At 44.9% G+C, this 15,464-nt stretch overlaps 1 protein-coding gene across 1 annotated transcript; it reads right to left on the minus strand.

The window, feature by feature from the left end:
• Positions 1–1,095: 1,095 nt before the first annotated feature.
• On the minus strand, positions 1,096–14,461 carry PSMC2 (proteasome 26S subunit, ATPase 2). The gene is made up of 12 exons (XM_048836410.2): positions 14,292–14,461; positions 11,801–11,838; positions 11,084–11,165; positions 7,424–7,523; positions 6,482–6,613; positions 5,651–5,723; positions 5,428–5,523; positions 5,038–5,202; positions 3,146–3,233; positions 2,226–2,428; positions 1,472–1,568; positions 1,096–1,388 (listed from the first exon to the last, which is right to left on the minus strand). Exons 1-12 carry the CDS (start codon positions 14,359–14,361, stop codon positions 1,231–1,233), a joined length of 1,302 nt encoding a protein of 433 aa, XP_048692367.1. The 5' UTR covers positions 14,362–14,461; the 3' UTR covers positions 1,096–1,230.
• Between the last annotated feature and the right edge of the window lie 1,003 nt (positions 14,462–15,464).

Consider the following 15,464-nt stretch of genomic DNA (forward strand, 5'->3'; position numbering starts at 1 on the left):
ACCTCTGTTTTAAACTACACAGTCTTGCTAGTTCAGCCAGGCACTTCTTTTACCTTCTGATGAATGAGAGGGACAGGAAAGAAGAAATAAGGGGGGGAAGAAGCAGCACACACAAGGTGTGTGACAGCAAGATCTAAGAGGTGGTGTCCCAGCTTTAGGAGGTGGCGATGGCACTGGGTCCCTCACTTTGGTCAGGACATCTCAGGATAAGGAGAGAGGCCCAGCAATGTAACAGTAGATCCTTCCGAACATGGTGAAGCTCTCACTCCTTCCCAGCCACCTGTAGCCCTGACAGCCATTATCATTAACTTTAAGAATGCCAAAAGTGTGATGGGCAGAGTAGCCCAGCTCTTTATTTTGCCCACTGACTTTCAGTCCCACATTCCTTTTGTTTGCCAGCCACGATCTGTGTCCTTGCGTTATGGCAGGAGGCCTTTTTCTTTGGACTAATTCTGTCTGTCTCCCGTTATAACCATGAATGCTGATGGGAAAAGTACTAAGATGACATTTTAGGAACCCACCTTTCAACAACTGAGTTTACAGTTTGCCTGCTATAGCAGCATTAGGGGTTAGTAGTAAGCACAGGCTGGGTACATGACACTCTTCCACTACCCTTGAAGCAGCCTCTTCTACTGTATCACTCCAAGCAGCCAGATTTTAGACTTTCCCTTTAAAAATACAGCTGATGGGGAGACCTCTGACCACTCTTAGGCCTCAAAACTAGCTCCTTGGGATGTACTTAACTAGCCTACTCCTCACCTAAAAGCTGGGACACTGCTCTGCGTTGCTGACATTTAGATAGTATTCGAGCACCACATTTTTATGTTACACCCTCCAAGTGACTTGGTTTGGGTTAAGTTGTAATGATAGGGGGGCACCACCAGAAGCTTGACAGTAAGAAAATGTTTAAAACTAGTGGATTTGGATTGCATATTAAAACCTTAAAATCTATTTGGTTTTACTGTTTAGTTTGTAGCAGGTTTTTCAGGGTTGTAACCATCCCTGACTGAATGAGTCTTGCATCATTTTCCACTATAGAAGCGATTAGTCAGTGTTGAACACACTTAAAAAGAAAAATAACTAGCTACTAGCCTGTCATTTGGAATGATGTATTTTATTTCTAGACTCAGAACGCGATTAGACAGCAAACACACCCTGAACAATTATTCAGGCTTTTTGTTTAATACCAAGATTAACAATAGGAACATATTTTCCTTTAATTTCAGCAACTTAGTTGTAGGTCATGTATCTGGGCGTAGCACTGAATTTGGCATATGACTTAATGACTTTGTTCACAGCTTCTAAGAAGTCTTTCTCTGTAGCAATTTTTCGACGTGCTCTGATGGCAAACATGCCTGCCTCTGTACAGACGCTGCGAATTTCAGCACCTTTCAAAGAAGAGGACAGATGGATTTAACACCTACACATTGCACACTTACAAACAGCGTACAAGTCATAGGATTCAACTTACCTGTGCTATTAGGACACAGTCGAGCCAACAACTCAAATCGTATGTCTCTTTCAACACTCATTGAACGAGCATGAATCTTGAATATGTGAGTTCGTCCCTAAAAAAAACAGAAATTTGAGGGTGCGAGAGAGGAGATAGAGCAGTGCTACTCAAAGTGGTGGTCCGTGGACCGGTGCCGGTCTGCGAGCCATTGGCTGCCAGTCTGCACACACATTGGAAAAACAAATTGCCGGTCCCACACATCAGATAGCTTGAGAAGCACTGAAGTAGAGTACTCAGCCTGTGGAACACCCCTCAGAGGGGGGGACAGTCTTGTTTCCTACTCCACCTACTGGTAGGAAACCATAACACTCTCTCTGAACTGGCCTATTTGAGTAATAGAAAGCAAACAGTTTGTGGCGCACAGTAAAGAAACTAATTAGAAGTGCTCTGACAAGTCATCACAAGAGATCTCCTCTCTCATACCGCAAATCAAGAGAGGAGGGGGCTAGAACTTTATAACCTACTTCCTGACTTGGTCCAATAGAGTCTGGATTTGTTGAGTTGGGAGTACACTGCAAAGCACAGCTACTGTTCGGGGCTTTGCCTATGGGGATGGACTTTCATGCTTTTTTTGCACATTTGAACTTCAAGTGTACAGCTCCTGGAGAGGTGGTGGCATTCTCACTCTCTAAACTGCAGCAGAATATTAAAGTCTGAAACAACTACTGCTTTGCTCTCTGTTTGCTTAGCACTGAAAACAAGCAGTTCTAACCTCAAGATCAGGTAAGCTAAATTCAATCTTCCTGTCCAGTCTCCCGGGCCTCATCAGTGCTGGATCCAAAGTATCAGGTCTGTTTGTTGCCATCAGCACTTTAATATTGCCTCTTGGATCAAATCCATCCAGCTGGTTGATCAGCTCCAGCATAGTACGTTGCACTTCATTGTCTCCTCCAGCCCCATCATCAAAACGAGCACCTGCAGAGAAACCATTGCACATCAAGATGTGGAAAAGGCACTTCTGTAGTGAGGATAAATCCCATTGCAGTTACCAAGAAACAAATGAAGGATATGTTATATCAACAGTCACAGCTGTATATGAATGCAAGACAATTACCAAAACAAAATGGTTTATCCATTCTTATCTGGAATGCATCATCTTCAGCTAAGAAGAAGATAAGCAGGCAAAATATTTTTATCCCTTGTCAGAGAGATGGTTATTGCTATCCTTGATGAGGAACACATCTACTTTTCTTAGGTTTACAAAATCCATATAATTTTCCCCAAAGCAAAGTTTACATTCAGTTTAATTTTTTGTTAAACGTTTAAGAAAAATGTTTAAGAATTAAATTGTACAGTAACTTGCTTGTACCGTATTTGTAAGAGATCCTGCCTTAAGTTTAGTCACTTTGTATTTTGATTATAGAAATAAATGACTTCAGTTCAGGATTAAATGTGTTCAGATTTTATTAACTATTTCTTGATAGTTCCTTCTGCAGTAAATATACCTGAACTGAGGTTAAAGTAACAGTTTTCCTAAGTTTTAATGATTTACAAAGCTGTGATTTATGGAATGCAAGTCCTAATAACAAGGAATTACTGGGTGAAAAGAGAATCATAAAATCAAGGAACTGGCATGTAATTTTTTAAAGTTCACTATATAAAGATTAAAAACTATGCATGCTGCAAGCATACCTCCAATGGCATCGATTTCATCAAAGAATATAAGACAAGCTTTCTTAGTTCTGGCCATTTCAAAGAGTTCACGAACCATTCGAGCTCCCTAATAGAGAGGATAAGATTTTGTTACAGACAGGCTGGCTCAAGATTTTAAAGCAAACAGTGAAGCTTTCCAAGTGGTAATCGTAAGTTTCCAATTATGAAACAACTCCTACTTTTTGATTTGCACATATCTGTGCAACTCTGGCAGGTTTGGGTGCCCCCAGGATACTTTACCCTGGGCTTACACAAGCACCAACACAGCGATTTTAGATTTTTTTTTTTTTTAAGTTCTTACGAGTTTTGTGCTGGTGGACACATTCCAAACCAGCTGCCCTGTAAAATAAAGGTCACTACTTTTGAACTTCAACCAGTAGTAGTACAAGCTGCCAACAATAATGTTTCACTCTAATACAGTGCTTTTCATCCACAGATCTCAATATGCTTTGCAAAGGTGGTCAGTATCATTATGCCAATTTTACAGCTGGAGAAGTGGAGGCAGAGGGAGGTGAAGTGATTTGCCCAAGGTCGCCCAGCAGCCAGAAGCAGAAATAGAACCCAGGTCCTTTCATGTCCCAGGCCAGCGTTCTGTCCATTATGCCACATACAACTCAACCCTGAACTACAGAGACCACCTACATGGGTGGGGCAGGTAGTTCAAGTTTGATATCTATCCTCTCTTAGCTGCTACTATGAGCCAGCTATCATGGTCGTTTTTGATAGGGACGTTGTCATCTCTTTCATACAGGCTACTGACCAACTGCCAAATGATAACTTTTGGCTTCCAACATGACCTTGGAGCAAAAGGCATCATATGTAATCACGAAACCTCTCACCTATCTGGTTACCCTTGTACAGTCTACACCAGGGGTGGGCAAACTTTTTGGCCCAAGGGCCACATAGTGGTGCGAAACGGTATGGAGGGCTGTGCCTCCCCAAACAGCCTGGCCTCTGCCCCCTACCCGCTCCCTCCCACTTCCCGCCCCCCTCAAAACCCCGACCCATCCAACCCCCCCCCTTGTACCCTTACCGCCCCCTCCCAGGACCCCCTCCCCTAACCAACCCCTGGGACCCCCCCATCTAGCCCCCCCCCCCCCCCCCAATCTCCACCCCATCCAACTGCCCTCTGTCCCCTGACTGCCCCCCGGGATCCCTTACCATGTCGCTCAGAGCAGCATATCTGGCTGCTGCGCCGCCCGGCCAGCGCCAGACACACTGCCCTGCATGAGCAGGCAGCCCCGCCACCCAGAGTGCTGCCCACACGCGACATACCTGTGGCGGGGTGGGGCCGGGGGCTAGCCTCCTGGGCCAGGAGCTCAGGGCCTGGGCAGGACAGTCCCATGGGCCGGATGTGACCCGCAGGCTGTAGTTTGCCCACCTCTGGTCTACACAGTGGCATACACCTACTTTATCCAGTGCTGCCATGAACTGGTGCACAGTTTGAGAGTGTGGAGCAGCAACCTGGTTATATGTGAAGGCCACACACCCAAAACCCCCCCACAAACCGCTACAGGTGTCACAAATTTTAAGAGTACTCCATTCACTAGAACTGTGTGAGGCCACAGTGGGTTTGAGTCACTTCTGTGAGAAGCTAATGATAATTCAGGGTGGGATTTTCAAACCATTCAGTGCTGACCTAACGCCAATGAATGTTTTTGAAAATTTCAGATGTAGAGTAACCAAGATTTTGAGATTTCACTATTTTAGGGTTGCCAGACTATTATCTGCAATTATTTGTTTGATAGTTTTTATGCCTCCTTGAGTCCACGAAACTTAGTTCATTCAGCCGCAATGTCTATTAAAATGCTTGGCCTCCACCACTAGGAGTCTGCAGTTTGCTCCACCTTTTACATAGTATTTGGTATTACCTCTCCTACATACTTCTGCACCAATTCAGATCCAATCACTCTGATGAAGCAGGCATCAGTCCTATTAGCAACAGCACGGGCACAGAGGGTTTTGCCTGTACCAGGTGGTCCAAAGAGAAGTACTCCTTTGGGAGGCTCAATCCCAAGGTTAACAAACCTCTCAGGCTGCGAAGGGAAGAAACAGGAGATAGAATCTTTATGTGAAGATCGGTGATAAATCAGTTTTGCAAATAAAATAAAAAATAAACCAGTCCATTTTCACTGAAAAGCTACTTTTAGTTTTGCTGGGATATTTACATTCAGACATCTCAGTACTTGGAAAGGCATGACAAGTCATCATATGAAGAAAATGTTATCAAAACATTGAGTCGCAATCTACGAGTTACTTACATGAAGCAGAGGGGTTTCAACCACCTCTCTCAGCTTTTCAATCTGTTCTTTGCAACCACCAACATCGCTGTAAGTGACATCAGGTTTTTCCTCTACCTGCATAACAAACAGATACGTGCACATTTGAACAACTTGCTATTGCAATAGCAGAATTCAGCCAGAGAAGTCAACACTTTAAGTTAAGCAAGTTTGAAAAAGCATAATAAGCCAAGGAAGTTCTCACCTGCATCATAGTAACAGTTGGGTCAATCTTTGGAGGCAAGGGGATATGGATCTGATACTTGTTTCTGTCCACACTGGTGGGAGGGTGTAAGAGCAGCATTATTTTCATTTTAATACTCCTCACACGAACACAACTGAACTATAATTTAAACAAAAACCCTCTGTAATGATAAAATCCTGCTGGTTCTCTTTTCTCCAGCATCAGCCTGAGCCCATCCCTACAAAACTAAGATTTCCCATCGAAAGGAATTCCAAAGTCTGTTTTGAAAAAGTAGAAACAGCATTTTGGACATTTGGAAACAGTTCCAAGCTGCCCAGAGCCGCAGCAGATCACCAAGCAGGCAGTTGGGAAGCCTAGGCATCCATGGCTTCCAGGCTGCTGAGAAGTCACAAGCCTGGAACCCCAAGTGCCAAGGAGCCGCAAGCCTGGAGTTCTCTGCTCTCTATCAGCCTGCTGAAGTATTTGGAACCTGAAAGCCCAGGCCGCCAAGAGGTGGGCAGGCAAGCTGGCAGGAAACTAATAGTTTTGAAACCTGCCTGGCAGGCAAGTTTCCATCTGAACCCTGCCTGGTTTCTGTCAGAATTTTATCCTGCAGAACATTCCAATTTTGACAAATCAGCGTTCTCCAATGGAAAACATCAGAAAAGTTTCCCATTAACTCTACTACTGTGTATACAATTACATTTTAGTGATATCAGATTACACTTAACCAGTGAATAGGATTGTTTGCAGAAAACTAAACCATGAGACTAAATCATTACACCTTAAAGGAAAGGAAGCTTCTGTCTACAGTTAGACTTACTTATCTTAGAAGTCTATGTCTTTACTTACCCAACTCTCATCCCCTCTTCAATGTCAGTAGGTGCTACCTGATCGCTGAGGTCCACCACAAATTTGGCAAATTGTTTGACATTGATAATGTACTTGGGATCCTCGGAATCTGCATTGATTATCTTCGTACACCTAGCAAAAAAGACAGTTAACTAATGCAGGCCATGAGTTAGACAAATGAAGCTTCTTGTTACTTCCACAATCATCAATCAGTTATTAAAGATGCTTGGTTTGTACTCTAAGTGCCTTTATGAAATCATATAGCTACGGCTACTATTTTGTCATGGATATTTTTAGTAAAAGTCACGGACAGGTCACAGGCAATTAACAAAAATTCACGGAAGCTGTGACCTGTCCGTGACTTTTACTAAAAACGTCCATGACAAAACGGGGAGGGAGGAGGGTCCAGCACCTTGCCCTGCTGTGGCTGGGAGCTGCGGGGGTCCCCCGCATCCACGGGGACTGGGTAGCTGCCAGGACATTCCCCTCCACCGCCCGCGGCAGCTGGGTAGCTGCCAGGGGATTCCCCCCACCTCTGGTAGTGGCAGGGGTACCCCACAGCTCCTGGCCACTACGGGAGGTAGGGGTACCCTGCAGCTCCCAGCAGCTGTGGGGTGAAGTCACGGAGGTCTGTGAAAGTCACGGATTCCATGACCAAATCGCAGCCTCACATATAGCTAGTATGTTTGTGATTTTATTGTTGTAGTGCTGTAACTCATAATTCTATCACTATTCCAACTATGGCACACTTCTCATATTTCAAAGGTTAACATCTGAGCATTTAGATGCCACGAGTGGCACCTTAGAAATACATAAGAATCAATTTAAGTTTTTACCAGGTGTCATGTGGGAAGAAGACAGGTGCTGCAAACAGAATTATAAATACTATGTATTTTATAATACCACATAGCTCAAATGTCAGGATCCACAGAACATACACACCTGGCTACCTGTAGTGGCTGCTCACTTTGGAGAGTTTGCTTATCTGCAGCCAGATCCCAGAGGGCAGGAGGAGCCAGGCCTGTGTCTGACTCCTTGATCCCTACATAGAAGATAGCACAGTTAGAAGGAAAAGCCAGTTCACTGATCACATCAACGATACTTCACTCTCAGTGTTCTACAAACATTACCCACCAGTCACATCAGAGAAAAGGGCATATGCTGAGAGGAAGCTTTTACAGGTACTTTAAATGTGACCTGCAAAGGGAAAACTGCGGGATTTATGCCAGTTTATTTCATGATGTTCCAGAAACAGAGGCTAAAAAGCTCCCACCCCTATATATATTTTTTGTATTAGAAACTCAGGTCTTGTCTACCTTGTTCTTGCTTGGCAGACTTTATAGACAACTGGAGAACTAGTACAATGACAGTAAACATAACAGAGAAGTTAATCCTGATTTAGAGGGAAAGTGATTTTTATTCAAAGTATTGTAAAATTTATAATTCAACTACCTTGTAAGTAAGTACTTGGAAGAAGAAACCTTTTTCAGATTTAACACTCAGCCCGTCAAGTCAGAACTGAGAGCTCACAAACACACATCCGAGCCCACCACCACATCCAACATAAAAACAGGGAAGATAAAACTCAATATTCCTGGTATTTTTAATGTATTTAAAAAAAGGGGGGGAGGGTGTTTTTAGTGACTTTTCTGGCTTCTTTACATACCATAAAGCAGCAGAAGAGGGCATAAATCCAGATTTCCCACCTCCCCTTTGCAGATCACCTTTAAGAGTCTTAAAGCCAAATCTGGAGCTTAGATACGAAGTATATATGAAACAGAAGCATAGTATCCAGTTTTACAGGTGATGGACATTCAATCAAGAAATCAGAAATAGGCCCTTAACATGTAAGAGATCCATGACAGAATATTTTGCTTCATAGAAGATGTGATTTAATGAAAGCATAACATGGTGAACTTAGTTATAATGCACATAGAGTCTCAGAGTTTAAGGCCAGAAGGGACCACTAAATCATCTAGGCTGACCTCCTGTATATCACAGGCCATTAACACCGCCCAGCACCTGCACACTAAACCCAACCACCAAAATTAGACCAATGTACTACAGCCCACAGGAGACTAGACTATCCTGTGCCACAGGCAGAGATTTGGAAGGACTGAAGTGTACCAGTGCCTGAGTCCCTGCAATGGCAGAGAAATGATTACATGAGATATACCCAAATAATACTGGCAATTGACCTGCACCAACACGCTGCAGACAAAGGAGAAAAACACCTATGGTCACTGCCAATCTGACCTGAGGAAAATTCTTTCCTGACACTACACTTGGCCATGAGCCAAGTGGCCTGACACTACACTTGGACCATGAGCATGTGAGCAAGAACCAGCCAGCCAAACACCTGAGATAGAGAATGCTTGGTGCCACCTCAGAGCCACTTGCCCTCCCCGTTCAAGGTCATCCCCAGCTGTGACCATCCCTGATGCTTCAGAAGATGATTTAAAAAAAACTTTCACAGAACACGTTGGGGAGGGAGTTGGAATTTCTCCCTGTCCCCTGCCTTTGATTGGCTGAAACCCTGAAGGACTAGTTTTAGGACCATAAGACAAACTGGAAGTGAGCCCCAGGGATGTTGAGCCATACCCGCTACCATCACAACCAAGCGGGTCATACAACTGCACTCATAAATTTGTCCAGCTGTCTCTTAAAATGAGTTAAGTTGTTTGCCCCTACACCTCCTATTAGGAGACTGTTCTAGAACCTTACCCCTCTGATGGTCAGAAAACTTCTAATTTCCAGCCTGAATTTGCTCATGGCCAGTTTATACCCATTTGCTCTTCCACCTCTCCACCCTTCCTGGTATTTACCCCAATGTATTTATAGAAAAAAATCATACCCCACTCAGCCTTCTTTTTATGAGACTACACAAGCCAAGCTCTTCTAGTCTCCTCTCATAATATAGGCTCTCCATTCCCCAATCATCCTAGTAGCTATTCTCTGCTCCTATTCCAGTTTAAATTCATCTTGCGTAAACATAGGTGACCAAAATTGTACACAGCGTTCCAAATGAGGTCTTACTAGGGCCTTCTATCGTGGCATTAATCTCTCTCTCTCTCTCCTGGAAATGCCTTGCCTAATCACACTTCTTAGGATCACATTTGCCTTTTTCATAGCTTCATCACACTGGCGGCTCATAGTCATCCTGTGATTAACCCACACACCCAGGTCTCCCTCCTCTTCTGTCACTTCCTACTGATGAGTAGAGCCCTGCAAATCCACGGATACCCGTGGACCATTTTTGCGGTTAGTGGATCAAATGCAGATACAACTGCACAGGGCTCTACTCACCGGCGGTGCCTGGCCCGTGGCATCCTGCTTGAGGTCATTACTAAAAATATTAAATAAGATTGGTCCCAAGATTGATCCCTGAGGAACTCCACTAATAACATAACTCCAGTTCAATAATTCACCTTTCAGCACAACCTGCTACCTACTCCCATCTAGCCAATTCCTTATCTACCTTACAATGTTGTACTGATCCCCTCTTCCCTCATTTAACTAATACTTTCCCATGTGGTGCTGTGTCAAATGCACTTCCCTTATCTAAAAAAAAAATTGGTTATTTTCTCAAAGAAGGAAATCAGTTTAGTCTGGCATGATCTACCTTTGGTAAAACCATGCTGCATTAACTCCTCTTTACCAGTTACCTCTGAATTTAACTATTCTTTCCTTCATGATTTGTTCTAAAACCTTGAATACTACTGAGGTCAGATTAACAGGTCTGTATTTCCCTGATCACCTTTTTCCCCGTTTCTTAAATACATGTATGATGTTGATTATACTCCAGTATGATCCCCGGATAGATTTATTAAAAATTCTTGCTACTGGAAAGCAGTAACGTATGCCAGTTCTTTCAGTATTCTGAGATGGAAACTGTCTGGTCCCCCCAAACTGAGTACATTAAACTCTTTACATTCTTCTTCCACCTCAGATGTGAAAATTTCCATTTCTAGACACTCATTTCCATCAGCTATATTGCCTTTATGCACATTTCATATTAGCATTGTTATTGAAAACTGAGGTAAAATATTCATTTAGTTTTTGGAACATACATAAATTATCTTTAATCTCCTATCCCACAGTGCATAGTGGCCCAATCTCATCCTTCCTTGTACTTTTTATTTAGAACACAAAATAAATAAGAAGAGGGTTTTTTTATAATTTCCTTGACAAAAACTAATTCAGCTTGGCTTTTAGCAATTCTCACTTTATTCCTGCATTTACTAACCTCCAGGATGTAGCTTTCTTTGCTAATCAACCCCTTTTTCCATTCCCTATAGGCTCTCTGCTTACTCCTAATAACCTTTTTGATATGGTTATTCATCCAGCTGGGTCTTGAACATTTCCATACAAGTTTATTTTCCCCTTTCTTGGGATGCAAATTTTAGATAGTTTTTGTTTAGTTGACTTGAAAAAACTCAAAGCCTCTTCCGCATTTAAGTCCTTGAGCCCTTCAGTCTGGGGACTTCTTTAACCCTTTCACTTAATTTCCCAAAGTCTGCTCTTTTGAAATAAAAAAATCACAGTTGTTTACCTGGTTTTGATTTTCTTAAAGTAAAATTTAATAGAAAGATAAGCACTTACCAGTGAGCTCATTAATTTTCTTAAGTAGCTGCTGAATATCATCTTCTACCTGCTTAATCTGCCTTGAGTATGTGCTCTGGCCCTGGAACAGAAGAATAATTGTGTGCACTTCAGTAACTTAAGACAAACATGTACACATATTTATGTATATTAGACAGTTACTATGTTCTGTTGAGATGGTCAATATAGTTAATTGTTAACCTCAGAGATTAACTTGACCTTGATCTGTAGTTTTTTAAGTCAGTATTTGGCTTGAAAAACAGTACTGATATTAAAACACAGAGTCAAATGGTCCATTGTTACATACACGAGCCAAAATAGACGTAAATTATATTAATTTATTCTCACATTCAGGCCCATTTCATTTACACTAAGGCACATAAAATTCTCTAGAAGTATAAATAAAATTCAGGCCACTGATAGTCAGATATTTTAAAATAGAAATACAAGAAATTGCGAACTTAAGTTATTTGGTCATAGTTCCTTCACAGACCAGTAATATTTAAATCTGTAGGGGTTTTGTTGTTTCTGGGGTCGGGAGAGAATGCTTTAGGGGAGAGAGGTTGCAGAGATGGAGTAAATTTTAAGGAGGAAGAGGGAAACAGATTTACTGATTTTTTCCAAAGAAGATCAGTTTCGAAGATACTGTTTTGCCTTGATTCAGTTAATTAGATTTTCATGATTTTCTTTACCATTCTAGTAATGTAGGGTACTTACATAGGTTTTCAGCAAGGCAATATCCCCTTCATCCAATGCTGAAACAAGATACACAAGAATTAGCTTTCAGTTGTAAGAACAAAATTAAATGTATCTAATTTTGTTTCTAAAGATATGAATCCACGCACCCATAGAACCCCTTTGATATGGGGAGGAGGAAGGGTTGGTGTTATTTTGTTTTTTTTGAACACTAAACCAGAGTACTGTGCCATAAAGCTAGATATCCAAGGACAAGCAAGAGTTAGACAAGTTCTTCAGCTACTTGCAGGGATGAAGTAGTACTGCATTGTTATTTATCACACACCCACAGTGAGTTAGGCATCTCAATGACCAACATGAAAGCAGTCTGTCCAAAAGAGTTTATGAGCTAAAGAGTCTATATATAAACAAGGGACTGGAGAAAAGGAAGTAACAAATAAGCAAACTGATCAAGTTCTGCTTCTTGACAGTCTTAATAACTGTCCAAAATCCAGATGTCATTTGTTCTGACACTAACCTCTCATAGATACTTGTACAACTGTTCATACCTAAATGCATACTTGAACACCAAGTAATTGATTACCAGCATAACTCTGGATTTCAGGGGTGGGAAGAACAGGACCCTATCTCAAAATCTAAGACACTCTTGTGATGAAGTTACCAACAAACAAGGAGTAGGAGTCTTTACATCAATACAATAATTTGATTGTTAGAGGGCAGGACATGACACAAAGGTTTTGCTGGTGAGATACAGAGGTCCCCCCAAAAGCATGATTCCCTCCCAGTTTATTCAGTGCTTGACAGCAAAGTAGATGGTGTTGGTGCATGAGCACAGCCACAAACATGTTTGCTACACGACGCTCACGTTTCTGAGCAATCCTCACTTCAGACAGCACTGGGGGCTGATGGTTACTCACATACTGCTTTTTCCATCAGCAGATTTCCAAGTGCTTCACAACCGTTAATGTAGTTATCCTCCCAATACCCCTGGGAGGTAGGAAAGTGCTATTACCCCTGTATTATGGCAAGGGAATGGAGGCCTGGACAGATTAAGGGTGGGATCCACAAAGGTATTTAGGTTCCTAAACCCTAGATTTAGGCACCTAAGTCCCAAGGAACTCCCATCAAATCCTGCACGCACCTAAGCTCCAGAGCAAATCATGAACCGGGGAATGATAGGCATTTGGCCTTATCTCACATGAGAGTCCCAATCCACCAAGCAGCCTCTGAGCACACCTACCGAATCAGGTCCCACTCAAAATCTGGCCAGAGAAGGAGGAGGAGCTGGTAGTGCTGCAGCCCACCTTCTCAATACATAGATAAATCATGAAATAGTCACTGGGTTAGAGAAAGTCCAGTCATTAGGGCACCCACACAGAAAATGGGAATTCTAGGGTTCAGCCCCGCCCCCCATTCCAATGACTCCTTTAGCCACACTGGAACACTTTCAACTGGAGAGACTGACAGAGCCCCACATGAGCATATCCAGTAGCTCAGTGGTTAGCACACCCACCAGAAAGATGAGATTGGAACAGGGGTATCCCACCTTTCAGGAGAGTGCTAATACTGAGCTAAAAGTTAGAAGGTGCACACAACCCCCTGTTTTGTGGAGTGAGGCAGACACCTAACACATTGCTGGGTCCACTTTGCTAAGTACTTTTCCCCCAGCCGGGACTTAAGCGCCTATCTTTGAGAGTGGTGGGGTTTAAGGTCATGCTCTCTGGTTAGTGTCTCCCATTGACTTAGGCAGCAATCTGCCTAGCATGCCGAGTTTGTGTGTCGCATTCATAGCCACGTCCCTCCCCCTGCTCATAGTATAACGAGAGTAGGACCCAAACTCGAGCTTCGTAGAGTTCAGTGATTTTCTCCACACTGCGATGCCCAACTCCCTTTGAAGATCCCACCCTTGAGGGTACGTCGACATGGGGATAAAAGCCCTGCGGCACAGCTACCCTGGCACAAACCAGCTGACTCCGGCTCCGGGACTCAAGTTGCGGGTCTAAAAATTGCTGGGTAGACGCCCTGGGACCCTCCGCTCCCACGTCTACACCACCTTTTTTCAGCCCCGGAGCCCAAGCCCAGTGAGCCCGGGCCAGCAGCAGCGTAGACGGACCCGAGCGAGCTGCCCCGGGGGGCTGGCAAGTCACACGGGAGCCTGGGGAAGGCTGGGCAGCTCCTGGCCCTTCAGAAGTCAAGTGGGACCCGGAGTCCTGGGCGCTGCCTGCACGAGCCGAAGGAAGCCACAGGCTCGCTCCGCGGCTCGGCTCCCTGCCCACCTCGCAGGCCCCGGGGCGCTCGGCGGGGCTAGAGACGGCCCGGCACGGCCGCACAACCTGCCAGCTCGAGGCCCCGCGCGGCTGCGGATGTCTCCGGCGCAGCGAAGCCCGGGGGGGGGGGGGGCGGGCACCGGGAGAAGGGCCCGGGCAGAAGGGGCGGGATAGAGGCCCCCGGATGCCCCGCAGCCCGGGCTGGGGCGAAGGGGGTACGAGGCCGAGGCCGCCCGGCCGCTCACCGCGGATGGGTTTATCCTCCTTCTCCTCCTCCTTGGTTTTGCGCTGATCGGCGCCCAGATAGTCCGGCATCCCGGCGGCCACACAGATCCCCTCAAACGTCTCCTCCCGGTCCCGACACACTGCGCAGGCGCCGTCCCGCCCCCGGATGCATTACACAGCACCTCACCCAGCTTCCGCTCCGGCCGCGCTGACCCGGGGCCACAGGTCCCGTCCCGGAAAGCAGCCCTGCGGGGGGCAGTATTCGGTGCAACCAGCCGGAAGACGGAAGCGGCCCTCGTGCAAGCGAGTTCTGTTCCCCCAGCATCGCTTCCGGTAGAGAGGGGGTGGTGCCACAGGGCTTTCTTCCCCCGCCCTCGAGTCCCAACCAGCGGGTTTCCTGTGCCTGCTTGTCCACGCCTCACACGAGGCAGCCTGCCCTGCTTGCTCTCCTCGTGCCCTGGTCCCCGCTCCAGCCCCTCACGGGAAGCAGGGCTGCAGGAAAACAAGGCACCAGCATTAGGCCTGCAGGGGGCCTCTAATGTGCAGTTCCCAGTGTGGCCCCTCAGGGACCCCAGCTGCAGCTTGGCTTAAAAACCATGAGCATTTTAAAAATGCATATTGGGATCTTTTCTTTTGCCTTCTGCTCTGAGCCCTCAGGTGCAGGGAGCTTTTGCCTTTTCAAGCCCCCCCCACCCCGCCCCGGACGTCTGGATTTTTTTTATTTTGGGTAGTGAAAGCTGAGATTCTCCTGTAATCACGTGACTCCAGGAGCTGGGACTTTAAGCAAAACACCAAATATTGTAAGGCATGACAGTGGGCAACGCTGAACTTCATGGTTCGATTCAGTCTCCCACCAACTCCAGCTGCAACTGTTTTGTACTTGACAAAGCTGTTTTTGAATTCTGCATCTAGAAGGTTTTCAGGCCTGAAACATTTATTGGTCACACACACAATCACCACAGTTTGTGTCACAAGCAGCACAGCATTATTATTTTATGAGAACGCTGGGTGCACAACTGACCAGGCTAGGCTATCACCCACTATGACTCTTCGGGGAATTTGTGGGGCTACCACATGTAACCTTCTTGACCAAAAACTACAGCAGTTGAGACGGACCTCAAGCTGCACAGAGACAGCATTTGACGCAACTTTATCTTGTGACTGCAATGTTTAAGTGTTTGTGGGGGTTTGAG

This window comes from Caretta caretta, chromosome 1 (assembly GCF_965140235.1).
Source record: "Caretta caretta isolate rCarCar2 chromosome 1, rCarCar1.hap1, whole genome shotgun sequence".
NCBI lineage: Eukaryota > Metazoa > Chordata > Testudines > Cheloniidae > Caretta > Caretta caretta.